Source organism: Apteryx rowi, unplaced genomic scaffold (genome assembly GCF_003343035.1).
Source record: "Apteryx rowi isolate R43461 unplaced genomic scaffold, aptRow1 scaffold_710, whole genome shotgun sequence".
Classification (NCBI taxonomy): domain Eukaryota; kingdom Metazoa; phylum Chordata; class Aves; order Apterygiformes; family Apterygidae; genus Apteryx; species Apteryx rowi.
The window spans coordinates 273,404-300,021 of record NW_020450995.1 but is presented as its reverse complement, the minus strand read 5'-3'; the positions used below and the strand labels follow the sequence as shown (position 1 = coordinate 300,021).

At 48.1% G+C, this 26,618-nt stretch overlaps 1 protein-coding gene across 1 annotated transcript in view; it reads left to right on the top strand.

Annotated features, from left to right (window-relative positions):
* The window catches only part of RTN1 (reticulon 1), a 123,867-nt gene that overhangs the window by 51,697 nt on the left and 45,552 nt on the right, over positions 1–26,618 (top strand). The window contains exons 2-3 of the mRNA XM_026087287.1: positions 15,580–16,323; positions 19,971–20,753. Of these exons, the coding sequence (XP_025943072.1) occupies positions 15,580–16,323; positions 19,971–20,753 (1,527 nt within the window). The remainder of the gene's footprint in view (positions 1–15,579; positions 16,324–19,970; positions 20,754–26,618) is intronic.

The following is a 26,618-nucleotide window of genomic DNA, read 5'->3' as shown; positions in this document are numbered from 1 at the left end:
TAAGGCCTATCTAGATGTGTTGTAAGGTGGGGAAAGTACACAGATCACATGCTTTGCTCTCTATTCCACTTACATGCTCTTTTCTGTCAAGAAATATGCCCTAACATCTAGCCTAGCTTTGTCTTTTAACTTCAAGCCGTTGCTTTTTCCCCTCCCATTTTCTAAGATTGTGACTAACTTCCTCCCTGCATTTATACTGATACCTTGAGAGTATTTATAGACTGATCCTGCTCTCCCCCTCCCCATACAATATAAATTTATCTCCTCTGTGCTTTCCTCCTCCAGAGGGGTCCTAGACATCCTGCTCTCCAGTGCTTGTGTCACCAGCAACTTTTTCTGTAGTTCCTCTGCATCTTTCTGTGCCTTTCATAAATGAGAAAACCAAACCACAAAAAAGCCCCTGTTCCTGGTTCATTTGTGCCAGAGGACAAGCTTTATCCAAATAATGGGGTCTCCTCTCCCTGTTGTGCCCATCTCTGCATGGGACTTCCCCTGTTTGACACTGCAGGGTTGGTCCATGTGCTTTTGCTACTTCTGCTGTCCTCTCCCTGTCTGATCCTGTGCTGGCTCCTACCTTATTTTGTACCCTGCCGGTGCATTTAGTTGTGCTCAATCTAAGTCGTGCACAATCACTGTGCACCCTCTTGCCCTTTAGCGTTTTACCCAAAGGGAATACGCTGCCTCCCTGAGTGTAGAGTCCTCCAGCAATGCATTTACACTGCCCTGGCTGAGCTTTTTAATGTAATGAGTGGTTAGCTGGTATCTGATACTGCACTTGAAGAATTTGCCCCAGAACATCTTAGTGTTAATTCCTTCATTAACATATTGTCTGTTCAACCACTTTCTCATATATACATTGAGTTTATTACCATGGAGGCCTGGATGCCAAAAATACAACAGAAAGCAAAGTATATCACACCCACCACTTTTCCTTTGTTTCTGAACTCCAGGCTTATCGCCAAGAAGGCTATTGATTGGTTATTTATTTTAGCATAACCTAAGGCTTGATCTTTGTCTGTCATTACATGCCTTTCTCCCAAATGCCCTCTAACTTGCTCACTACGGCAGACTCAAAATGGACTTTTCCCAGAGGACACATGACTTAATTTACCCTGGCGTTTTCTGCATCTCCCCTTCTAGCTCTTAAAGCAAAAAAATTACTAACCATATTCACTTTTTTTCTTTAACATTGTTTGGGGATGAATCAGCACTATCTACAGACTTGTCCTGTTCAGAACTACATCTATAGTTGCTTTCTGCTCTTCAGATCAAGCATTCTGCCTGGCAGATCTGGTGGGATGGAAGGAAAGTTCTTTTTTGTGATGATATTTTCAGATTACACCCTGTCACATAGCTTTCTTCCAAAAGTAGTTCATGCTAGAGCCTGGAGCAGGAGAACCACCATGGAGTTCACATATTCATCCTGTGTCCCCAAGTAGGATCACCTTTACTTATTATAGGGTTCAAGAGACCTACTTGTGTAACTTTTCTTTAAAAGCAAAACAAAAACCCTCCAGTAGCAGAGGATCTGAAACCTCCCCAGGCTGAATAGGAAACTGTTTCAGTGCTTTCCTAGCCTTGCTGATCTTTTGCATGTCTAGATGGTAGCAAAGTGGAAGATGCTGATAATGGAAGTAGGGGTGAGATCTCTAGGTGACCGGGGAAAGTCTCATTCCATAAGAAAACTAAAGGTACAAATCCATGGCTTTGCTATCAGCTATCCACACTGATGGGTACTTCTACAGTGGCCAGCCCATCATGGTCCAGACAGTGGACTTTTCCTTGCTCTCTCTTGCCCTTCTTTCAGGAGCTAAACCAATGCAGCTGTTTCAGAGAGAATCAGCGGAAAAACCTCAGAATAAAGGCGTGTGTGTGTGTGAAACCAAACACCAACATCCTATTGATGTTGCCAGTCAGCAGTGAGTGCTGACTCCTTTCGTGCTGACTGCAGCAAGCACTCAGTGCATCTCACTGCTCCATGCTGCCACTGAAAGCGAGGAGGAGGATACTTTTCCGAGTGATGAGACAAATATGAACAATACTCCTTTGTTCAATAGCTTCCAAAATCCCCTTTCTCCCAAGTCATGTTGTATTCAGCCAGAGGCTGGTGAAGGAGATCATGTTTTAGACCTGGGTAGTGAAACAGTATCCAAAGAGAATTTCAAGCTTCATCAAAACCTGTTTTTAGGTGAAAAAGCCAAAAATGAAAAATGCTTTTTGGTCGTGTGGTATTTTTTGTTGTTGCTGTGGGTTTTTTATTTGCTTTCAAATACTTTAAGGTTTGGAGTTTTGGACGCTGTCTTGGTGGGGGGGGGGGGGGGGGGGTGTCCTTTGAAGGAAAACAAACCTCTCTGAAAAGCTAAGTTTTCTTTGCAACTTCTATTAATAGAAAATTTCCAGCAGGTGCAGTTTAGGGAGTGACATGCAATAGCCACATCACAAGAACTGCTTGCAATGATGGGGGGGCTGAGAAGGGATTTCCAAGCTGAACCAAATTACTTATCGAGGACAAAACCACTGCCAGCAACTGCTATTTCAACAGCTTTCTCGTGGGGGGCTAAGGACTGGACTGGGAGATAGCTGTTATTTGCTGTTCTTAGGAGTAACTATGACCCATCGGCAGCCCATGCAGCAGGTTGCTGCTCTGAAGGGCTTCAGCAGCACCGTCACCATGTAGCTTAGATGAGGCAGAGGAAGAAAGCAAGGGGAGAGCTCTCCATTCCTCCCTTTTGCTCTGGCGTTTGCAGCTACCTGGCTGCCAGCTTTTCCCCAGCAGCAGGGGCTCTGGGGGAGTTGCATGAGGCATCATGATCCAGATAATTATCTCCAGCATTTCCTTTGCAAAAGCCAAACACCAGGCTGTGCCGCTGAATGCGGAGAGGAGCACCTGTCGGAGAGGTTGATCCTGGCTCGTGCCTGGTGGTGCTGTCATGCTGCTACCCCCCACCTGCTTTAATAATATACATTCCAGCAAAAGGCTGGCTTGAATTTAGCTTTGCTCCACAATGACCTCAAAAGCTTTCCTCGGTGCAACCTATGCTGTTTTTGAAATCCCCAGAAGACAGTGATTTAGCCACCAACTCTGATTATGGGAAGCTGCGTCTCTTTGAAGGCAGCAGAGATTGGGCTTTACCTCTGCTTCCTCCTGCCCTTCTGGAAAGGGGGATCAGACCTGTCTGCCCCATGCAAAGTAAGTGCCGCTATCTCTGCCTGGTACAGCAGAGCTGGGGCAGTAGGGCAGGAGAGGGTCAGAGCCAGGTAGGGTCCCATGTGTCCTTGCTCCTGGAGAGCTTGCTTCATCAGAGTCAGCCTGGCGATGGGGTTGTGCAATAGTCCGGGAGCCTCCAATGCGCTGCCTGCCAGGGGCATGGGCAGCTCTGGCCCACCCATCTCCCTCCCGAGCATCCTGCCCTTGGGGCCCAGGAGCAAGCTAGCCCCAGCCGGGGGAAACACCACCATAAAGAGCCTCCTTGGGCAGGGTGCTTTGGAAATAGTAAAAGCCTTTCAAAGAAGGGGACAGTCCACCTACACGGTGGCCTTTGGAATCTTAATTATGCCTTGGCCTTAAGTGCGGACTTCAAACTTGCCAGGCTGGTCTCCTGGGTGAGCAAATGTTTTTGGCGTCTCCAGGTACTGTAGCAAGAGACAGAGGTGCTTGTGGTTGTGTCGGTTCATCACTGGAGTAGAGCAAAGGGTGGGATAGGTCTCAAAACACCCTTCAAGGAAGTGAGGTGTCTAGGGAGGACTTTTGCTGTCTCTGCTTGGAGTGAACCCTTCTTTTGCAGGGAGAAGAGACATGGTGGCAGGTAAATAAAGAAGGGACCTTGAAGGCAAGGCCATTTATAGCATTAGTTAAATCACATATGGCCCAATTCTCCTTAAGCGTGAGCTGGAGCCAGCAGGTTGATGCTGATTTATGACTGCAGTGGATCTGCCCCATATTCTGCACTACTTTGAGAGGTTTAACTTTTAATATACTTCTGGGAACTTTGTGACTGACTTTCAGATGCCCCCTTGGTGCCCCCACCATCCAGAAATAGAAATAAATCACTTAATGTGCAAGCAAACAACACCAGCGCTTTGGAGCGGGGCCCTGCTGCCTCACCCGCATCGGCAGACCTCCCCAATTCTCTTGTTTTTGAGTTGTGGGGTTTTTGTTTGTTTTTGTTTGCATGTGTGTTTTTCTTTTTTCCTGACACTGCTCCTATATCCTCATTCCTTCTTGCTTTTATACATTCTGGGTCATATTTGAAGCTGTACTGTGTTGTTTTTTTTCCCCTAATGTTTCTGACCATTGCTACCAATAAAGGTGGTCAGCAGGAGCCAGCGTATGCTGGTCCTCCTCATGCTGGTCATGTTGCGATGGGAAAACGCTGGGGGAGAAAGAGTTAGATGGTGATTTTTGAGTTCGTCTGTGTCAGCCTCGCGCAGCCATGTCCTCTCTGACCTAGTTCTCCCAGCTTTCCCTTGGGCATTAGATTTGATCCTGATTTGTGGCTGGTAATGTCTTGTCTTCAGACTCTATTTGGTGGCTCCCAGGGCCTCGTACTTCTCTCCCCAGTGACAGTTTTATGCAGATGTAAATCTAGGGTTTTCGCTGGCATCACTCTTCATTTACCCTAGCCCTCAGCTCCTGACAGCCGGTTTTCTCCCTGAATTATTGCACCTGACACATCACTGTAGGTGCTATGCATTGTCAAAAAATTAATTTTCCTCTCGAGAGCCCTTGGTGATTTCAGCTGAACTTTGCTGGAGTTGTGGCTCTGCCTCCTTGGAAGATTCATGGTGCTGAGGTGGCTTGGACCCTGGGGATGGGAACCGAGCCAGGGGTGGGAGAAGACCCTTTCATCCTTTTCCTTCTTTTGTAACAACTGGATTTCCACGAAATGTTACAGTCAGGTGTAGGTGACACAGAAAACAGCAGTCTCTCCAGATGTTTCGGACCTCACTCAAACGCTCATGTTTTAGCAAAAGCCCCTCTCCGATGTCTGCTTTTATCTCCATGCTGTTAAGTCCTCTCTCCTCGAGCCTGAGCTCCTGGAGGAGCCTGAAAGTATGGGGCTGCGATCCCTCTCCCAGCAGGATGGGGGGCGGGAGAAGTTATCACAGCATCAGAAGCGACCGCTCTGGGCAGCCCTCTCTCTTCCGGGCTGAGTTTGAATCAGGTTTGTCTTACAGCAGGCGCGGGAGGCCGAACGTATCTGTAATTGGGACCCAGCAGTGGTGGGGCTGGACCTGCAAAAGGTGCTCGCGGCAGAGAGGGAGGCTGGGCAGGGGAAGGGGACGCTTCTGCAAGAGAGGGTTAACAACCAAAACCGGCCTGAGTTCAGAGAGCTGCTGGGCTGGGTCATTTTTCCAGCAAACTGGGGATAAAAACAGTGAAAAATGGAGGTTCCTAAATCACACTCCAAATGGGATTTAAATTCTTTGGGCCATGAAAAGCAATGAGATTTGGACACAAACATCCAGATTTTGAGATGCTTCTGTGGCTAGTGCTCTAAAAGGAGGTGGGTCCTGCTTCAAGTCATCTGAAAAGAGTATCTTAGGTGCTCAGACACTTAGTGCTCAGCATGTTTTTTTCCAGGGACTTGGTAAAGTTTGATCATTCCAGGAAAAACATGAGTATGGTGAAATATGCAGAGAATAATGCATTATTCTCTTATAGGTGGAGTTTAATTAGCCTTAGCAAAGTGCGTTTGATAGCATTTTGGGCAGTACCTTAGTGCCACCAAACCCTGGTGACCAGTACTGTTGTTCCTGGTGATATTATTGCAACCATCTTTTTTATTTCTGAAAATGCTTTTTTTTTTTTATGAAATGATATTTATATAATTTCTATGAAGACCTGCTGCACCTGCACTTCTAGCAAGAACATTTAGTACTCTATATGTATTTTAAATCATTCTTACGCTCCTCTAAAGTTTCTGCTCACAGAGGGGAGCCCTCTTTTTGGTGCTCCTTGTTTTTCATGTTTTCTAAGTACTGGGGAGAGGTGCCATAGACCTTATAGACATTTTAGACATGTAGACCTAGACATTTTACTGCCAGGTCCACTCAGAGCTCCTGAGACTGCTCGTTGAAGTGGAAAGCCTGGAGGGCACGTGCGGGTGGGAACTGCTGAACTGCTTATTGCAGGTTTGCTCTGGGGGAACGGCTGAGCATCCCCTGCCAGGTGCCACGAGCTCTGGTGGCATCCGTGGGAGCTGAGAACATTCAGCGTCACCAGACCACATCCTGCTCCTCTGCAGGTAGTGGAGCACTGTTGCTTGACTTGACTTGTTTTGGGATGAATTCGGGTCCCCCGTGACACTCTGTCTGCAGCGTGAAGCTGGCCCTTGGTGTCTTTGCTGAGAGCTGCTTGCAGGGAGCTGATAGCTGTTCTTGTGCGAGGCCGTGAGGAGGGAAAAAAAATGCTGTTAATAAGCTGCTGGGATGGCGGTACCCGCAGCGCAGTGCGTCCCTGCGCTCCCCAAAGTGGATTTGCTCTAATCTTATTAAAAGCTCATCAGTGTTTCCTACGTGTCTCTCCCGCAGACGGGGCTGCAGCACTCGGCAGCCAAGCCAGGGCCTGATACGTGTCCGCTTGGTTTTCGGAAGAAATTAGAGGTCAGCTAAGGAGGTGGGAGAAACCCCCAGGCAGGGGCTCGGGAAGCCGCATGGAAGGACCGTACTTCTGCGTAACACGATGCTGGAAGAGAGGGTTTAAATTAGCCCCAAAAATGAAGCTCCTGACAGTGCTACAGGCCATGGGTTGGGTCCTGAGAGGAATTGGTCCGCTCCCCTGCCCCCCCCGAACCCCTGTGCTTATTAGGGGGTGGTGACTCCCTCTGCTTAGAGGATGCTCATCCCCTGTGGCCAAGGGTTTCCGGGGCTGAGATCCCAGCGGACCCCCATGTATTTGGCACACAGAGAACCGACAGGGGAGCCCTGGGGAGTCACTCCCCTGAAGTCAATGGAGTAACTGGAATATAAAGAGAATCAAGCTCCCCCCCACCCTGTCCTTTTGCTCTCCTGCCTGTACAGGAGATGACACCTGCCTCTCTGCACGGCGGCGTTTCCTCTGTGCCGCTGTGCAATCTCGAGGGAAGGACAGGTAACTTGTGCAGCTGGTGCACTGACTCACTCCTGCCCCCAGGAGCAGAGCAAAGAGCTGGCAGTGGCTTTGAGACAGCAGGATGCAGCCTTCTTGGTGCTCCTAGCTCCCCCAGGGCATTCAGGACCTGCGTGAGAGCCAGGGGAAATGATAAGAGAACAGCAGCAGGTATCCTTCCAGTACATCTAGTTTTCTTGCAGCATTTATTGTGCAAATGAATCACAAAATGACTTTCAGAGTACGGACATTAGTGCTTGCGCATGCTGTGCCCTGCAGAGTTATGCAGCTGGGATCAGGAGAGTTTTGGAGAAAAAGAAGTTACTAACCTGTAAACTGGGTTTGCAGATCCTGAGCTAAAACAAAGAGCACCATCTCCTGGCAGCAAGGAATAGCTGGCACTTCTGCCAGGGATGCACGCTCGATAAAGTTTTGCTGCAAGCAGCTTGCTGCTGTGCGTGTCCGACATATAGCATCTGGAGGTAGGAGAGCTCTGGGCTGACATCTGGCTCCAGCTATTGAGAACAGCTAATCGAAGAGAGATGCTGAGAGCTTATTTAACGGTGTCATCCAGCAGCTCAATGATGCCTGCATTTGGCATGGAGACAGATGGGCTTTTAGGAGTCTGGATTTCAGGCTCCATTCGAATCACACAAGTGTGCAGGTACTTCTGAGGTTTGCCCAAGGTCTGAAGTATCTGGGGCTAGAAAGCTCATGGAGAAGGGTCTTGTAAAATCAAGAGTGTAATTCCCAAATGAAACATGCATAGATCCCTAGCAGTACCCCGACCACTTCAAAGTGGTGTGTGATTCAGCATGGGGCTCAGAGATGCCTCTGCCACCTATGCTAACTGCCCTCACCACTGCTGGCAACGGTACCTGCAAAGGAAGTGTGGAAATCTCCAGGGCTTTACTGAGGTTTGAGGTGGGACTGAAACCCAGCAGAGAGGGAGAAACAGCTTGGTCTGAATCTAAGAAGACCAGCTGTGTTTTGAATTTGGAGATAGCCTTGGGACTGCTGGTTCACCTCCATCAGTGGGAGGGGGTTACGGAAAAGTGATAAACATTGGACTGTTGTATAAAAACACGACAGCTGAGAAGATAGTGAGAAGCAATATAGTGTGAGTTAAAAATTAAGGTAACTGGCATAGGAAACTCAAAAAACATGATTGTATAGTTAGTCAAAAGAATAGGAAAAGCCTTTTTCTTTTTCCTTTTTCCTTTTTTTTAATTTCCTTTTTTAAGGATATGTTAGGAATAGAAAGAAACCAAGGTCAAGTATAGACTTGTTGCTAGTGGCAGATGCTAAAATTGTCAGGTTGGCGAAGAAAAGGCAGAACTGTTTAATAGCTACTTGTGTACTTGCAAGAAAGCAGGAAGATGTATCTGTCTGATAGGGGGTTGTGGATGAGCCATAAAAATGATGGAGTGGCTGGCACGTAAGCCTGCTGGCGTGGGGCTGGGAAATGCAATCTGTGCTGGCTGTCAGAGAGGAGACGGAGGCGTGACTTGCTGCCTGTGTGCAGATGCGTATGCAGGGTCAAGGTCCCTGGGCAAAGGGGACTCTCCTGTGTACTGAGGGATGCAATGGGAGCCTGCAACTGGGAGCTGGAGTTGGACACTGTCAACCTTGAAATGGCTTTCTAGGTGAAAGGGTAATTAAAAAGCTTGGCATGTCACTCAGCTATCTTCTTGAACCTTTAAGGCAGTATTGGGGTATGTTTTTAGAAGACAAGCCTTAGCCTAAGCACCTGTAGGGAAGTCACTGTGTATTCCTCAGCTTTTTGGTGCCTTCTGGAGTCTTGGATCATACCAAAGTTGCTGTGTTGAGAAATGCTCTTCACTTAGTTTTGGCCTCTTTTTATTACCTGAAACATATGGATGACACCTAAAGGTCTGAGGTGCCCCAGGCACTGTGATCTGGGCATCATACGTGTCCTGCAAGACCCTCCCGCATGGCTTGGGGACCATCAGAACAAGACCGGTCCCCTCGCTCGTGGTGCTCCTTGGCTCGTTTTTGCTTCTGGACCACAAATTACCAAAGGCTGGGGACTGCCCCACGAGGACAAGGTGGACCTTGTTGCAGGGAGCCTGCTATTGGTGTGGACAAGGCAGCTACGGCCCAGAGGGGAGGGAGCTGAGAGCATCCTACTCCCGGGAGCTAACGGTGCTGGGCAGCGGGTGAGGGCTCCCAAGCTGCCAGATCCAGGGCAAAAGCAGAGCCAGCTATTTTAAAGACCTACAGGAATTTGGTGGAAGAGGCTTACTTACGCTATTCTGCTTTTCCCCGAAAAGGTCGTCAAAACCTTGGTTCCTCAAGCTGCACCAGAGATCAGTCTGCTTCCAAATGCAGCTCCAGGCTGTAAAAATAGCATTATCTAATTAAAGATTAGTGCCCCCTCTCCTCTTCCGAAAAGTTAATAATTCTGAATGAGTCACTGGCGCATGGTAAATGCTGAACCTCACGCTGCTGGGTTGACAGCTGTTATACAGAACCGAAAGTTTGTGTCCTTCTGTGTCAGTCTGTCTGTGCTATTGAAGGTCATCACAGCTGTATGTGAGACCTCTCTGACAACTAGATCAAGAAAGGCATGTTAACATGGATATTGGTTATTTTGTTCATGTGACTGTAATATGTTAAACACATGGACTATTCTGAGGTAATCAATGAACAAGACTGGACGTACTCTAGTTTGGAAAAAAAAATCAGTTTCATTTAAATTAACTATTTTTCTTATCTATTATCCTCAGCTAATTTTTGGTTTCCTATTCCAGTATGTTGGAACACTTCATCTTTCATTGGTTCAAATTGGACACCAGTTGCCTTTCTTAAATTAAGAGTTGCTCTGTGTGGAACCGATGATTTCTAAAGTATGTCATGTGTCAAATGCTAATTTGCTCTAAATCTAGCTCTGTAGGGAGGATTTTTGGAGCACTTGGTTGCTTATTCTGAGGAGACAAAACAGTCATTTTCAAAAAGAATTTTTTCTTTACGGCTGATGAAAACACATGTAATGTAGTGAGGATCTCAGCTGTGCTCTAAATGATTGAATCAGACCCATTACTCCTTAGCTGTTTGCAGGAAGCGAAATTATTTCCCGAGGGCTCGTGTTACACGAGAGCATGAGTGCCGCTCTCAGGCGGTGAATAGGTTTGCTTTACCTGAATTGGCAGGCAAGCTTTTGGGCACGTTTGAGGAAAATCCAGATAAAACCCTTTGAAACAAGGCTAAATTCAGACCCGATACTGCCATCAATTACCGATGCTATTCAAGGCTTCTCCTTCCCACGGATATTGAACTAAATAAACTTAAAGTCAGACAGCGTACTGCTTAATCGCTAGGCTCTGAATACACCATTCTTCAGCAAAGACCTGCTCGGCTATTATAGGTTTCTCTCTCTTTAATAGCCAGGCTAAAAGCTCATATATTCACACTTCCTAAATAAGAGGCGCTTTTACCGATGGCTTTAAATCATCCCCTGTGGAAATACAGAGCTGCATTAAATCCTAGTAATTAGCCATTTTGAGCTGTCTTCAGTGTTTTTCATTCTGCAGTTGTCTGAGAGTTAGGATCCCTCCATGCCCTGCTGATGTGAAACCTTCTCCCCGCTCACACGTGCGCATACGCGCACCCTCACGCACCCTGCAACTCTGTCGTCCCCTTTGCAGAACCACTGCCAAAAAAAAAAAAAAAAAAAGTGTGGGAGCAGCAGGGAGCCCATTTTAAATTCAGCTTTTGCATTTGCTAACATCCACTACAACGTTGGTTTTGTATTATTTTAAAAAGTGAGGTAATATTTTTGTCAATGTCTATTTCAGGGTTATTTTCTTTCTGCTGAAAAATCAGAAGGAATAGAGTGATATTTTCCTTGGCTCTCTGAGTAACAGTAGCCGTACTATGAGCTCTCTTGGCTTGCTATAACTTCTATTATGAAGCACCTGACACAAATACATTATAAATCCTTTCACTGCTCTATCGATCAGCATTACTAAGTGCTTCAAATGCATTTGCATCTGACATAAAATATGGGATAAAGCAGAAATGCAAGGTGCAAACAGCACCCATGAATGCCGGTTAGAAGGCATTTTCAATTCCCCCTGGCTATGTTTGTGTTCACTCTTTACTAACAGTCTTGGAATAGTTGCAAAAACTGATGTTTTGCTTGCTGAAAGTGGTGTGATTGTACATTTTTTTTGAATATCCAGAGCAGAAAGTATTGCATGGCAATGTGATCTGAAGCCACTCAAAATCAATGGGATTTTTTCCAGTGAATTCAGTGGGCTTTGGATCAGGCCCAGTGAGCACTAGGGAATCATCTAATGAAAGAACAGCCCTGAAACCCCATGATTTAGACAGCCACTCACCCAGCACAAATAGTAAATTACAAACAGCAGATCCTGGCAGCAACAGGCATGAATAGTCTGTAGTCAGCAATTCACAGCCTGAAATATGTTGGCATAAACAATGCATCAGAGAATTTCAGCTAACCAACACATTTGTGAAAATCCAAGCCTGCTTATGGATAATTTCCCCCCTCCCCCCCCAAAAAAAGCAAATTCAGCAAGAAAAATAATTGCAAGAAAAATAACCTGCCCATTTTTGGTTTACTGATAATTTAAAAATGCGTCAGCCTAACTCAGCCCTTGTTTCTTTTGTGTTGGTTTTGCTGTGGTTTTCCGTTCTCAAATACCTTTGCCGATGAGACTGAGTCATTTGGAGCAGTGAGGACGAGAGCTGCCTGCAACGAGTTGCAGAGGATCCTATGGCCCTGAGTGAGCAGGCGGTAAAATGGAAGGTGAAATTCAGAGGAGATGAATGTAAAGTTATGTAGATGGGGGGGAACAGTCCCAAGCTCACATACGTGAGAATAGTCTGCAGTGAGATCTATCACTCTGAAACAAGATCTTGGCCTGATAATAAATATTTCTATGGAAACTCTCTGCTAATCTGCTCTTCTGACCACCGCTGAGCAAGGCAAAAACACCCATGAGGGACCTGGTCCTTCTGCCTTTGCACAGGGCTTGGATTTTGCATGCAAAATGCAGCAAGGTTTTGCAGTAAGATAAAGCCTGGGGAACAGTGTTGGGTCACTGGGGGGAAGAAATTGCTTCAGGGCTTACTAAATGAGCTGCAGGCACCTAGTGCACAGAGGGCGGCAGAAAAAAACAGTTGCGCCTGTGTATTTAAAGATGGTGTCATCATGTATGTGCAAGGAGAAAGAAAATAAGTGAATGCCAGCAGCGCAGGAACCTTCATGTGGACGTTTCCCGGCTTCTGGCTTTGCGGCTGCAGCAGCGTCCCATTAACATTGCTGTGAAATTGGCCTTGTGCTCGATAGCCAAGGACACGGCACACGTTTAGCTGGTGAGGAGCTCCGCGTTCCTTGCAGGACGGAGGCTGGGGAAAGCCAGACCGCCTCGGCGTGGATCAGCTGGTTAACGGGTTACCCCACCTCCGTATGCACCAGCTTCTCTTAACTCAGCCTCGTTCCTCCACGTCCCTCTACCTACAGCCTAGACAGATCTGTCGCTCCACCTCCTGCTCCCTAGTGGGGCGTCTTTTGTTCCCGCTGTCAAAAGCTGCACTTTATATTAGTGCCTCAATTAGAGAGCGCCCGTCGTTTGTAATTCAGTTAGTGACATCCCCAGGAACTTAAAGCATGACAGAGGGAAATAGCAGCAATGTATGAAAATGATGCCTGGGCCGGGGTGAAGATTTAACCGTGCTCAAGCCGGCACACTTTGCAGGAGATGCACATAGGATGTGGCTTTCTGGGCTTTTGGAAATCACTGGATGGGGATGTTTAGCCTCTGCTCTAGTTGTCTCACAAGTTTAGCATCACTATAAAAAGCAAAAATGAAATCTAGAGCTGCGTACCAACTTCCCGTTTCGACTTCTTTCCAGTGGAAATTTTTTCGTAATGACAATTTTACTTTGAGCAAAACTCCCCCATTTTTCTGCATTTAAGAAAATTATTATATTTTCCTCTTTTTTTTTATGTTTATTTTATGTCATATAAAATGCTTTGCAGTCAGCTTGAATAAGGTTGTCCTGCAGCAATGCTTGTTACCTCCTGAATAGAGAACGTGTTGGAAGAAGGTGGGCAGCTGGGCAGTGATCTCCCCAGCTCAAGAAGCAGGGGAGAGGGGGAAGATGGGCTCTACTGCCCACCTAAGGGTTAACCTGAGCTAGAGGCTCCCTGTATAGGGGAAAAAGACGGACCCAGAAGATGGGGAAGGATGTGGGTCTGAGGGGGCTGGATGAACCAGCGACCCCCTCCCAGGTCTCCCAGTAGGGTCCAGTCTAGCTATGGCCGGTCACCATTCTGGAAGATTTAGGCAAGTGCAAGTTTTTGAGCTCTATGCACAGGTACATTTTATAGCAGTTATACCCAGGAAGTCAGAGAAGATGATTTAAAATGGCTCTTTGTGGCCAAAACACTATTAGAAGGCTATGACATCATGCTAGGGTTTTTAGCCCGCAGTAGACCTTTCTTTCTGAAAACAAAGTTTGTGGAGGCCGTGTCGTGTTCTCACTGCATTGCTTATTTTTCCTGTCCACAGGCTGGGTGGTTTTCTAGTGTAGTAACAGTTTTGTGTCCGGCTGGTGTACTTGGCACCGTACTGAAGTCAGCAGCTCAATGCTGCCAAAGAAGGGAGGCCGCCCTGGGCGAGCGGCGCTGCCGGCTTTCCTTGCGTTGGATGTCTGCTGCATCCCTCCGTAGGGAGGAGGCTGCAGAGGTGCATAACCTTTGCGTTTTTTTGGTTTTCCATTTAAATATATCTGCAGACTGAGCTAAAGCCACTGTTGAAAGACTCAGGAGAGCTCTTGGAGATCTCTGAGAGTCAGGCTGGAAGTCTGGGTCACGTGTAAGGTTTGGGAAGGGAGGTGAGAGGTTAGTACAACGTGTTCAGTTTCTTGATGAGGCCTCCTCGTGAACACAGCGGGATTTGGGGAAGTGACTGTTTAGGACAAAAACAGGGCTTCTGGGTGTGAGGGGCACAGGGAAGACTAGCGCTCTGACCCCAAGCATGCGATTAGTTTTTCCCATCAGCCAGAGCTCGAAGTCTGGAATTTGAACATGGAATAAAGCAGAGACTTCTTGGTGTCTGAGCACAGACGTAGTAGATATTTTCATGTTATTTTCCAAAGATGAGGGAGCTCTGTGAATACCAAGCATCTCTATTTTTCCTCAGCAAACATTTTGTGAGCAATTGTTTATTGAACTTTGTTTGACATCATGGTAGATTTGTGCTATTGTGGGTTGCTTTGGCTCTGCTGCATTTTAGAGAAGGTATGAATAAAGTGTAAGTGTTGTTCTCTCTCTCTTTCTCTCTCCCACCCATGTTTTATAGAAAGGAAAACAAAGCACCAACATCTCAAAAACAGCATCTTATGCTGGTGCCTCTGTTTTTTAGGTAGGCAGCCTGCTGGGATAGTTTGAAGTTGTGGAGATTTACGTTGGTGTCTGGCTGGGAACTGAGTTTCCTGCAAATCTGGGCCACAGAAATCGTGTTCAGAAGTGCTGGAGGCTTGTACAAGCCACCAGCCAGGAGCCAGGGCTTCTCAGTGCATTGGGAGATGAATGTCTTTTTGGGCCACTCCCAAAATGAATTACTTGTAATTAGAAATTAGGAAGAGGCAGGGGTCTCTAAGGTGAGGAAGCTGGTACAGCCTCAGCTAGACTGTTGTGTCTTGTTTTGGGCTATACTTTGGGAGAAATATGAGCCAATTGGCAAGAGTCGAGAGGAAAGAAATGACGAATGGGGGGAGCTATAAAAAAAAGCCATTGGGAAGGACTGAGCAAATTGGTGCCTAAAGGAGGGCGGCTCTGATAACTGCCTTCAAATATATAAAAAGGATGTTGTGAAGAGAAAGGGGGATTATCTATTGCCCAGATCGGATAGGACAAACAGTAATGGGCTTAAATAGTGGCACAGATGATTCAGATCAGACACAAGGAAGAATTTGGAGAATAGGGAAAGACACTGGACAGTGACCCCCTAGGCCGGACTGGGAGGGAGGTTGTCGGGTTGCCGGTCTCAGAGATTTTTATGAAAAGAGTGGGTAAACCTCTGTCAGAAATGATCTGGCAGAGCTGATGGCACCCCATGAAGAGGGACAGGCTGGAGGACTAGAGGTCTTTCCCAGCACTGTGATCCCTCAGTTTGCTGAGGGAGCTGCAAGGAATGGTGGCAGGAGTCACTCATGTAGGGTTTCCCATCTCCTAGCAGCTACATGGATTATTATAGCTATTTTAAGATACAGCAGTAGCTGGGAGCCTCATCGGATGGATGTGCCACTATATTGCCCAAACATAGTAGGAGGCAGTCCTAAAGCCTCTGCAAGCAAAAACAGGCCTGGTACATGAATCAAATCACAAATAATGACCCTAAAATGAATGGGGCGTGAGAATGGCTTTGCAGAAAGACCCATATGTGCAGTCGCTTGTCCCTTCACCGCATGATGTTTTTGTCCATTTGCTGTAGGTGGCATGGCCTCGTCGCACCTCTTTGACTACGGCTCCACCACGGCCACAAACGGAGGTGATACCTCCTTCTACACGTCTCTGATTTCGGATGTCCACTACACCACTCCGCGGGACTCCACCTACTTCATGGGCATTTATCAGCAGGAGAACAGCCCCATTCCCTGCTCGGGCAGCACGGAAGGGTTTAATGCACTGGGGCATCCTGTTCAAGATGTGACTGGATTTGAGTCCCGCGGCTTGTTTAGCTCAGATTCAGGAATAGAGATGACTCCTGCAGAATCTACTGAGGTCGATAAAACCTTAGCAGATCCCATGAAAGTAGAAGCTTATAAATACATGGACATGAGTAGATCAGAAGAAATAAAATACCAAGGAAAGCATGACCCAGGCTCAGAAGGCGATAGCCCAGGCCTTATTGATAAGTATTGCGGAGTAACAGCCAAGTCCGACCAAGCTGTTGAACCTCTGAGGATGGCTTTGGAGGGCACAAAGGCAGCCAAAGAGCAAGACCCACTTGAAGATGAAAGATTTGGTGATCAGCATAGTGTGTCCGTGGTGACAGCCCCCGTGAAGATCACACTCACTGAGATAGAAAGCACAGGGGAGCCTGCCAGCAAAGAGACAAGTCCAACTAAACCAGAAACCGGCCTGAAACCGAGCCACGAGGTGGTTCCAACGGTGACCGTGTCAGAGCCAGAGGATGACAGTCCGGGGTCCGTCACGCCACCGTCGTCTGGCACGGGTAAGTTGGCCGTGGCGCTCGGCACCTTTCTTCGCTATTGAGTGCATGAATGTAATCGTAGCCTTGCGCACTGGGAAGTTGCTGTGGGTTTGTGCCTTACGGGGTGGACTGCGTAGTGTCTGTGGGGCCACGAGCTTCAGGTGATGGGTCTCCATGTCAAGGACGTTTGTGATGTCTCATCCACATGGATCTGGTGTCCGGGAAGGGCTTGCGCTGCAGCTGCAATGAGCCCGGTAGGGTTTCTCTCCTCCGCCAAGCCGTTTATTTTTGTGACGCAGCCTTCCCAGGGCAAGCTCATGTCACCTGTCCACGTTTCTGTGTGCACAGCGAGGATGATAGAGATGAGAAACCATGGCAGAAGGCTGCTTGGACTGCTGTTGATGAGGAGGCAAGCACCACGATCCCTCATTTTTGCATTTTCTTACTGTGTGCTTGCTGCAGTGGTTACCTGTTCCCAGTCACCCATATTAGGTACCACTGTCCACCGCTAACATATGGAAGTAATGGGACATTTCTAAAAGAAATAAAGCAGTGTGAAAGGAAGCAGAATTTTGAGACTTGAAATTAAATTTCAATGTGCTGGATCAAAATCTTGAAATTTTGGAATGAACATTCCCAAGCTGAAATTTGCATTGTTTTGATGATATCCAGAAACATTTAAAAATCAAATGGAATTTCCATGGAATGGCAATTTGGAATTTCAACCCACGCTAGTTCTTACCCTTAAACAAGCACCTGGTTCCTATCCAAAATTGAGTATGCATTTGCATGCCTCTCCAAAAAAGAGATTGAAAGAGTCCCCAGCAGCTGTGAATTCATACTACTTGCATTAGTCAGAATTTTTAGATAATAAATAGGTTTTAAAGAGTCCCGTTTTTCTTCTTTAATTTGACTGGATGATATCACACACTACTTCCAAGTTATTCCATTTTTTATTGATTTATACTTTTTACACCAGAAGGTAATTAAGAACTTCAGGCACTAATTGTTATTTAATCAGTCCTTAATGACTCCAGAAGGCCAGCTTGATGATTCTGGATAACTGTATTTCATAATAACAGGTGAATATTGCGCGGCCGAGGACCAAGGCTGCTGCCTTACCGGGAGGCACTGAGTGCCCCACAGGCTCGCCAGCATGGGAACGGTGCTCCGGGGGCCAAGCCGGTCCCCGGCACGGTCTGAATGGCCCATGGGAGCCCTGTGAGGTCCCACCAGGCCGTGTTGTGGGGCTGGAAAGCCAAAGGAAAAACGCCGGAAAGCTCATGTATTGCGGTAAAGAAAGAAGCAGGTGTCTTCCTTTTAGGGGCTGGCTCTTCCAGCACATTTTCCTGGATTTCCCACCCTTCCTGCATCCAGGGACTCACTGTGCCCAGGCCCTGCTTTTGTAAGTTAAGAAGAAATTAAAACTTGCCCTCACTATTTCTAGCTAGTGACTCAGCAAAGCCATCGCTCCTAGATACTCCTCAAACGTGCTGGCAAAGCCAGCCGGAGCCCACGGTTGCCTTCCCTGCCTGGACCAGGGTGTTTCAGAGCTATTTGCTTTTTAATTAATGGCGATGATCTTTCCGGGGAAGGAAGACGTGGGTTGTTTGTATGCTGCATCAGCGCTGAAAGCTGATGGGTATTTATAGGCTTCCCCCCAGCTGGCAGTAAATATGATGCTCGGCTCCTGGCCACAGAGAACTTTCTTGTCCCCAAGGTGAATGTCATAGCCAAATGTTATAATCTGCCGGCATGGACAGAAACTGGGTGAATTGGAGGAGCAGTGGGTCGCTGCGTGCTGAGGGCTGACGGTCCCGTGTACGGCTGGGAGAGCGCCAGGTTAACTCATCGTAGGTCAGCTCGGAGAGAAAATACTGCCATGCTGCAATGCCGCAGAGCTGCCCAGCTCACGCGTGCTTTCCTGCAGCCCCCGGGAAAGGATGCAAAGGCTCTTGTTTAGCGTGTCTAATTCGACAGAAACTTCCTGGCGTCCTGACAGCAGCGTGTCCCGAAAACCTCAAGCCTGTCTGCTGCTGGGCTGCAGGTTACAGAACGGCTTTCTTGGGCGAGATGGATGCGTTGCCAGACGGCTGTGCTGTCGGAGGAGCTGCAGGCAAATGTGCGCGTTAATGAGATGTGGTCAAGGATTATTGGGGCAAGACTGTGGCGATAGGACCTGTATTGGCAGCCAGGGCCAGGCGCTCACATTGAAACCGCCTGGGGGGGCTTGTATTTCTTGTCCGTCGCCCAAGAAGATGTGGCGGCTGCCACAGCTTTAGGAATGATGTTGGCAAATTGCACACAGAAAAATACTTTAGGACAGCAAGTAAGGATTAAACATTAAACAAAATTAAACAAAACCTCTGCTCATTTTAAAACACACGGCTAGTTTGCAGTGACTGTATCATTGGTGTAAGTGTTTTGATTATCTTGTATTTTTGCCTGAAGTGGCCTGAGGAAATGGGATGCAGTACGGAGAGTGCAAAAAATAGGAAAGCTCAGGGACAGAAAGGGGTTGGATCCAAGAGGTAAAATGGTTTGGTAGCATTTTATTCTTAACCCAAGTGTAGCAATACCTGAAGGTTGGTCCAACTTGGAGGCTGACTTAGTCCATTATTCAGAGACTTGCAAACACAGGCAGTCAACACGAAATGGGCAAGTGGCCCCCAAAATTTTCTCCCCTAACTTGCCTGATCCTAATTTCACCAGCCGCATTGTCCCAGCCTTCTCCTTTCTCTTCGTCCTCCCTTTCTCTCCTCTCACTCTGCTGCCTGCTGGACATCACTCAAAAGCAGGCGGCAACCTCCGAGCAGCCAGCCAATATTTGCAAATCTTTGGAGACTTTTAGCTGCTAAACCCCACTGAGCAGGAACAAACTGGGAATTTTCCAAGGTTTTGTTGTTAAACCAGCCCTGGGCATATTTTCACAGTAGCCTGGCAGCTACTTCTTTGCTAAATTTCAAGCCTGTCTTCCAAATCATGGCAGTTTTAGACAGTCCCGGAGTAAATGGCATTCCACATTTTTATAATCAGCAAAAAGGCCTGTTTTTCTAGCCTTATTCTCAGACACAGCTGAGATAAGAGCAAACACAGAATTTACCCTCTCCTGCCACACAAAAAAATAACCAGAGAAAAATTTATGATCTGTAACTTTTCACCCCAAAAGTTAGTTTGACAAAACTTATAGAAACTAAAAGTGGACTGTTGAACTCAGAAGTGTCAGAAACCCATCGGCTCCTACCAGCCCCGTGTTTATCCCCAGAACAGGCACGTGTTTGATGGGCGCAGTTAGATGCCATCACATGTGGCCCAATGCTTGGCAATTTTCCTGGTAAAAAACCCATCGCTGAGCCGCTGAACAGCATCACCTTGTACCTCAGCTTCCCCCTTAGTAAGCGATGCTATTTACCTCTTTTAAGGAAACCTGCTGCTTTGATAAAGTGTGTGAGGAATACGCATGAAAAACACTCTGTAAGGACAAGCTATTATTGTTATTCGTTACAGAGAGGGAGACTTCTGCCTGTTATCGGCTCTGCTAGAGGGATCTGTGCTGGCTTGAAACCCATTGCGTCCGTTGCCTAAGCAGCCCAAAGTTATCATCTTTAATAATGTTTTTTTTTCTTTCTTTTTTTCTTTTTTTCCCTCCCTCTCTTCCCGGCTGGCAGAACCGTCCGGCTCGGAATCGCAAGGCAAAGGCAGCCTGTCGGAGGACGAACTTATCAGCGCCATCAAGGAGGCGAAGAGCTTCTCCTTCGAGGGCTCGGAGGCGCCGCGGTCGGCGAGCCTCTCGGCCGACAAGCCCGAGCAGCGGGCGAAGCCCGGGCGCCCCGCCGTGCCCTCGCCCCTCGACAACGAAGCCAGCAGTGCCGAGTCGGGGGACTCGGAGATCGAGCTGGTCTCGGAGGACCCGCTGGCGGCCGAGGAGGCGCTGCACTCCAACTACATGACCTTCAGCCACATCGGGGGCCCCCCGCCGTCGCCCGCCTCCCCCTCCATCCAGTACAGCATCCTGCGGGAGGAGCGCGAGGCCGAGCTCGACAGCGAGCTCATCATCGAGTCGTGCGACGCCTCCTCGGCCTCCGAGGAAAGCCCCAAGAGGGAGCACGACTCCCCGCTGATGAAGCCCCTCATCATGGACATCATCAAGGAAGAGAACGGCTCGCGGGCCGACCCCTCAGACTATGAAGTAAATAAAACGACGGAGAGCAGGATGAACAGGGAAAACCTGGCGGATTCTGCGTCCTACCTGAAATGCTCTTTTGTCACACCGAAAGCGAGCGCTGAGCCCCCGACCTCGGCCGTCAGCACCGAGGAGCTGAAGGAGAGAATAACCCTGAAGAAACCCATCGAAGAAACAGTTGTTAACCAAAGCAAAGTGTCTTCCAAGGACTCTGGGAAAAGAAGTCCCTTGGCTTCGCCCCTGCTGCCGTTTTTAAATAAGCAGAAAGGTAAATGCAGCTGTTTCTGTTCCTAAAGAGGGTGTTTTTCTGCAACGGGCAGGGGGAGGTGGAGGGAGGTGTCTGCTTGGGACATGGGAGGTTTAGGTAGTGCAGGAGTGAGCGTCGACGCTTGATGACCAAGCACGAGTCCAGGTGCGAGCAGGGCTTGGATGGCCCCGTCTGGTTTCCAGGTCAGTCCCTCCAGCTGGATGCCACACTTTGCTGTCCTGAGGGTCTTTTTTCCCCACACTGGGCCCGGCCCTGCAGCTCCGCCTGGTAAACCTCTCCCAGCGGTCCATGGAGAGCCGTGCACCAGGTCCGCCGTGGTGGTGTCTGACTGCTGCCTTGAGTAACACAATAGATGCATCATCTCCGACCTTCCCTTCTTGCTCCTTTTTCCCCTTCCCCTTAGACTGAAAAATACCGACAACAATAACCAGGGCTTAATGTGCTCGGACAGGTTTGCAAAAACAAAGGTGCAGGGAGGGCAGAATGGGGGAGAGACTTTGGGTGGCTTCGTCTGTCCGCAGGATGGCAGGAGCAGGGCTTGCGAGAGGGTGTGCACGCCTGCAGCTGTGTAAAACCGGGGCACAGCAACACGGGCACAAGCTTGGTCCTGCAAAGGCTAAATGTACAGAGACTGCTAGCGAGGTGCAACCTTGCTTTTAGGACCGAGCAGGAACCCCCCAGTATGTGGCTGGCTCAGACACCAGGGATCTGGAGGACAAATAGCTGCAATTCGCAGTTCCTCTCATGAAATATTAGTTGTCTTGCACAGCAAAGCGGTGCAATCGGTGAGCTGGCTCTGCCGCTCCCAGGAACGTGAGGATAACTGTTTTGAGGATGCGTGTAGGAAAAAGAATCATTCAGCGGCAGAAAGGGGTTGGGCTTGGTCGCTCTGGCTGTTTCTGCCGGCTGGCGCAGCTTGAATGAATCACTGTGGAGCCGGCTGAACCCCCCCATCCATAATAATGAGGGTTTTGTGTGCGCTCCCGGGGCTCTGCGGCGCTCGTCCCCGCGCTGCGGGTGGCTGGTGCCCGGCTGCAGGCTGCCCTGGCGGGAAGCACGCAGCAGGCAGCATCTCTCCAAAAACCACTTGCCCAGTTTGGCTCCAGAAGGGGCAAGTGGCTTAGTAAACACCTAGGGAGGAGGGTTAGGCTTTGGGCTGCAATCGTCAGATGTGACTGTTTCAGACGTTAATACATCAGATTTTGGAGGATGGATCCCATGCTATTGCTGCCACCGGACAGCCTGTGCGGAGGCCAGCAGAGACGTGGGAAGCTGAGGCCTCTCTTGCAATTTGGATGAGAGACAAGGGTGCTGTGCATGGTTTTAAAAGTGATTTTTTATTTATTTTATTATTATTATTTTTTTTAAGAACAGTTTGGGCATTTGCAATTTAGTGACCAGCCATTTCTTTGCAAACCGCAGGTAGGCAGATAGAGATGGGGGGAGGTGAACCCCAGCCCTGATTCTCAGAGAGCATCTTTTTCCTCTGCCCATGTTTGACCGCATGATGGCCTGGAGATGCGGCAGAGCCGGTTAAGCGGCACGCTTTTCAAACAGACTTATCCAGCGCTGTGAACCCAGGCATGCAAATCGAGTAAGAAAAACAGCCAGACCTTGAACTAGCACAATGTGCTGAGGAGCAGACCGCAGGATCTGCAGCGCAATAAGATATGTTAATATTAATGCTACTTTGGGGATGATGAATTAATAGCATTAATTGGATGAATAAGAAACATATGATTATTGCTCCTATATATATTTTCCTGCCTGGGTCTCCGGACTCGCAGCCTTGCACTGCACACGTCTCGGCTCTCTCATGGGCAGAATGGGCCCCAAACATCTCTCTCCTCCTTTCCAAACTCCTCTTTTGCAGGACTGGTCCAGGCCCTGCCCAAACCCTAGAAGCTGCAGGGCTGTTTGAATTTTCAGTAGTTGCAGTCCCCGCTCCTGAGGCATCTTCCCTGCAGTGTCGGCAACATGTCCCGGCTGTCCTCTGCTATGATGCTGCATCCTCTGTGCTCTGCAGGGCAGAGGACTCATGATTCGGTCTTGGATTTGGGGAAAATAGTTGGAGAACATCTCAAGGGCAGCTAAATCTCTACACTGCAGCTTTAAGATTTCAGCTCCCATTGCAATTTTTGCAGGGGGAGACATGTTCTTATCAACAGGCTTTGCTGAAAAATCCCTAACGCTGCCTTGCAAGCCCCCCTTCCAGAGGGGTCTGTTGCCCTCAGAGAGATATCTCCCTTCCAGCCCGTGTGGGTGCCTTTGAACAGCGTAACCCGAGGAGCCAAACATCTTGTTACCGATCGGCTGAACCTGGCACAGCTACGCACAGAGTGAATCCAGCCCTCCTTGAGCATGTTCAGATATTCCAGGCTGGCTTTTGCCTCATTTAATCTCTGTCGTTGCTTAGACTGATGCTAGCAGAGGTTTGTTCTCGTGTGATTGTCAGAGAAAACCCCCATGTGAGTGAGCAAACTCTCTCCCCATGTCCTGGCGAGGATGGACACGCGCCAGCTAATTACTGTTTGGTGGTGCACGGAGAACCGTTTTGGCAGGTGCTTTTTTCCCTCAGGACACTCCGGTGCCCTACCAAAATGCTGCCATCCAAGACTGAAATGTGTAAAAGCACATCCATAAATTACACATCAAACAACTGCCTGCTGAGGTCAGCCAGCCCCTCATGGAATCAGCTTTTTTTTTTTTAACAAAAAAAAGTAGATATCAGTGTTATTCCATTGATTTTTATTTTTTTTGGTAAAGATATTTGAATTTGAGACAAATTTCCATCTTTTCATGCTACCTCCTTGCTGCACGTTACCTCGGTAGTGTTACACCACCACGGCACATCGTTAATAAGACAGAATGACAAAGGATGGTTTTAGCAATATTTGCAGTGTTCTGGTGGGGGCTGACTCCCCTGTCCTCACAGTAATACACATCCGGAGATGAGGTCGGTGCTAGCCCAGTGTTCCTGGAGATTCATGGGAAGTTTATGGATCAGATGAAGCTGTTTGCTGCGCCTGGCTGAACTTTTGACACCCAGCGTCAGATCGTTCCATGGCCTTTGGCTAGCTAGTAGCCAGGGATATGTAATTTAAACATGGTCACCCGTCAGCTTCATGTGCAAGTGTTAACTATTTCACAGACTGGTAGTGGAATTCCACTGAGAAGTCTTTTACCCCAATCCATGGCATTAAATACACTTTGAGCGGCTCGTTAGAAGGCTTTGCCCTGGGCTGACAAGACGGAATTGATTTTTGAGAGCACGCTCCGTGAAATAACTGGAGAAGCTGCACTGTGTGAAATCACAGCATTCAATCAGATCCCGGGAGCAGCCTCGCTGACCACGTTGGTGTCAGCCCATGGCTTACTCCCTCGGAGATCCTTCCGGGGTGTTTGCTAGGCTTTCTGTAATCTCTGTCATTCCCCCGCAAAAAACAACGTGGCGCACAGCAAGTGGATGCCTGGTTGGCGCAGTGATAACTCAAAGTCTCTGCTTAACGTCTGTTGCCATCCAGTGGCAATGATAAAAACGGGCAGTCGCTTCCTACTTCCCATTTTACTTGATGTAACTATCGCGTTTTGAAGGAGTGGAGCTATTCCCGTGCCCTTGACCACTAAGCATCCTTGCTTGCTTTTCTGCAGGATCAGAGAGACCGGATGGCTCGTTGTGACACGTGCTTTGCTTTGGCCAGAGCAGCGCGGTCGCTGCCTGCACGACTGCTACCGATTCCCTTGTCTCCTGTGGGGGTAAGGGGGAAGGCAGGGCTGCAGCAAGACATTTGCTGCTCAGCTGTCATTGTCCCTGCATCTGTCCCTCCATCTCCTCCCAGAGGTGGACACAACCCTTATGCAACAGGGCTCGAGCCCCTCGGTCTGTGGCTCTGCAGGAAGGAGGTTGTCAACTCTGATCCTTTTTTTCTTTCTTTCTTTCTTTTTTTTTATTATAAAATTCAACCACATAGAAAGAAGATTAGTGATTCATGTTTTCCAGTAGCTGTAACAAGGAATGTGGATTTTTAGGTGTGTTCTAAAAAAAGCCTGTCTTGCAACAGCTCAGATTTTCACAGACTGTGGATAATAATACAACTATGCCCTCCGCCACCCAGTACGGCCTGCACAGCGCTGTGACCTTGCACAGCTCTGGTGACATCCAGGCAACCACCTGGGCTTGCACATGGGTTAGGCATGTAGGAAAGGTCAGAAAAGACCCACTCTCCTAGGGAAGTGCCTCATTTCGCTCTGGGCAGTTTGCAAGGAGCCTGAAGGTACCCTGGCCCAAGGTGGGCTGGGAAGGTGCGTTTTGACTGAAAACTTTCCCATCTTTGTTGCCATGCCTGGAGGTGGCTCTGTGTTTGGGCCAAGGAGGCCTGGCTTACCCCAGGCTGGTGTCTCCTGGGGGAAGCTTTTCCTGAGACTGGGACATCGCATCCGTTGTTTTGGGAGCACTTGGTAAGGGCCAGACTCGCTCTCCAGCCTCTCCTGCAATGACAATATTAAGAGATCCTTCTGCTTGATCCATTTAGTGAAATATGCAGTAGCATGCTACCTTTCAGATCAAATGTCTGTGACCAGGTTAAAAAAAAAAAAAGATGTGGACGATATAGTTAAGTTTCCAGAAACTCTCCAGTATATATATATGAGCAAACCCTGTTCATTTATAGGACTGGTTTTGCAACCCACTTTGCACTGAGACTTATTATTTTGTTTGCTTCTTGTTTTCATCTCGATTCTTGCAGACCTTCTTCTGTGGTTAGCCAGGCCTATATGCATGAAGCTTGCTGTGGGCATCTCTTGCAGATGCTTGGGCTGAGGAACACTGTGGGGGATGTCTTGAATCTCTCCGTCAGCTATCTGCAGATTCATCTGCAATGTGAAGGAAGAGGATGACAGTGTGGGTCTCTGCTGGAAATGTCGCAGCCCTGAGAATTGTTTGACTAGGCTGGTTGGTTATTTCTGAACCTAGAAGCGCAGCCAGAGTTATGTATACATGTGCGGAAACACTCAATAGTCTCTGAACCTTCCCCAAGCCCCTCTTCTGCGCTGTCCTAGCAATGGCTTGCAGGGGTAAGTTGGTGGTAAGGTACTGGCCTTGCACAACAGTTCTCCCTCTGTGGTTTCAGAATGACGCTTTTAGTTGCAAAATACTAATGAAAATATAGCTATAGTGTCACTGCTATTATCACTTCAGCAGTAAGTTTTACCTCTGGCATTACCACACTAACTGACTTCTGCCCTACGGGGTGTATCATTGTCCTCTACATTTACCTTCCTTTTTTCTTTATTTTCTGGCAAAATTCAGGGTAGGAAGAGGCAAACCCAGCCCTGGTTCTGTGCAGTTGTGCTGTCAGTCACACGCTAGATGGCACAACCGGCAGTGCCCAGGCTCCAAGCAGGGTTTCCAGCCAGGAAATGCAGTCAAATAAAATTCATCATATAAAATGCCTTATTCTGCAACACAGTCCTACATCACTCTACTGTGAAGTGTCCTGATTTGTCTGCCCTCTGACAAGTCTTTTTAAGCACTTAGTCTACTTGATATCCCGGAAGAGTATGTCCTTAGTGCATGCTCTTCATGGCCACTCTGGCTCCAACCATGCATGATGGCCATCGAGGCATACGGCCACCCATGTCTATGTGGTAGCCCAGTGTCTCCTAGACTGTGTCACAAGCCAGTCAGGATCACTTCTGGCTTTGGGGTGACACTAGAAGGAGCCCCACGTTCACGAGTACTTTCCCCTCCTCCCCAGTACCTCTTGGGCAGCCCCATGGTGTCTGGAGCTATCACACAGCAATATTCGACATGGACCAGTACAAAGCAGTGTAGGCTTTTTCACTTGAGCCTCTGTACCTACCTCT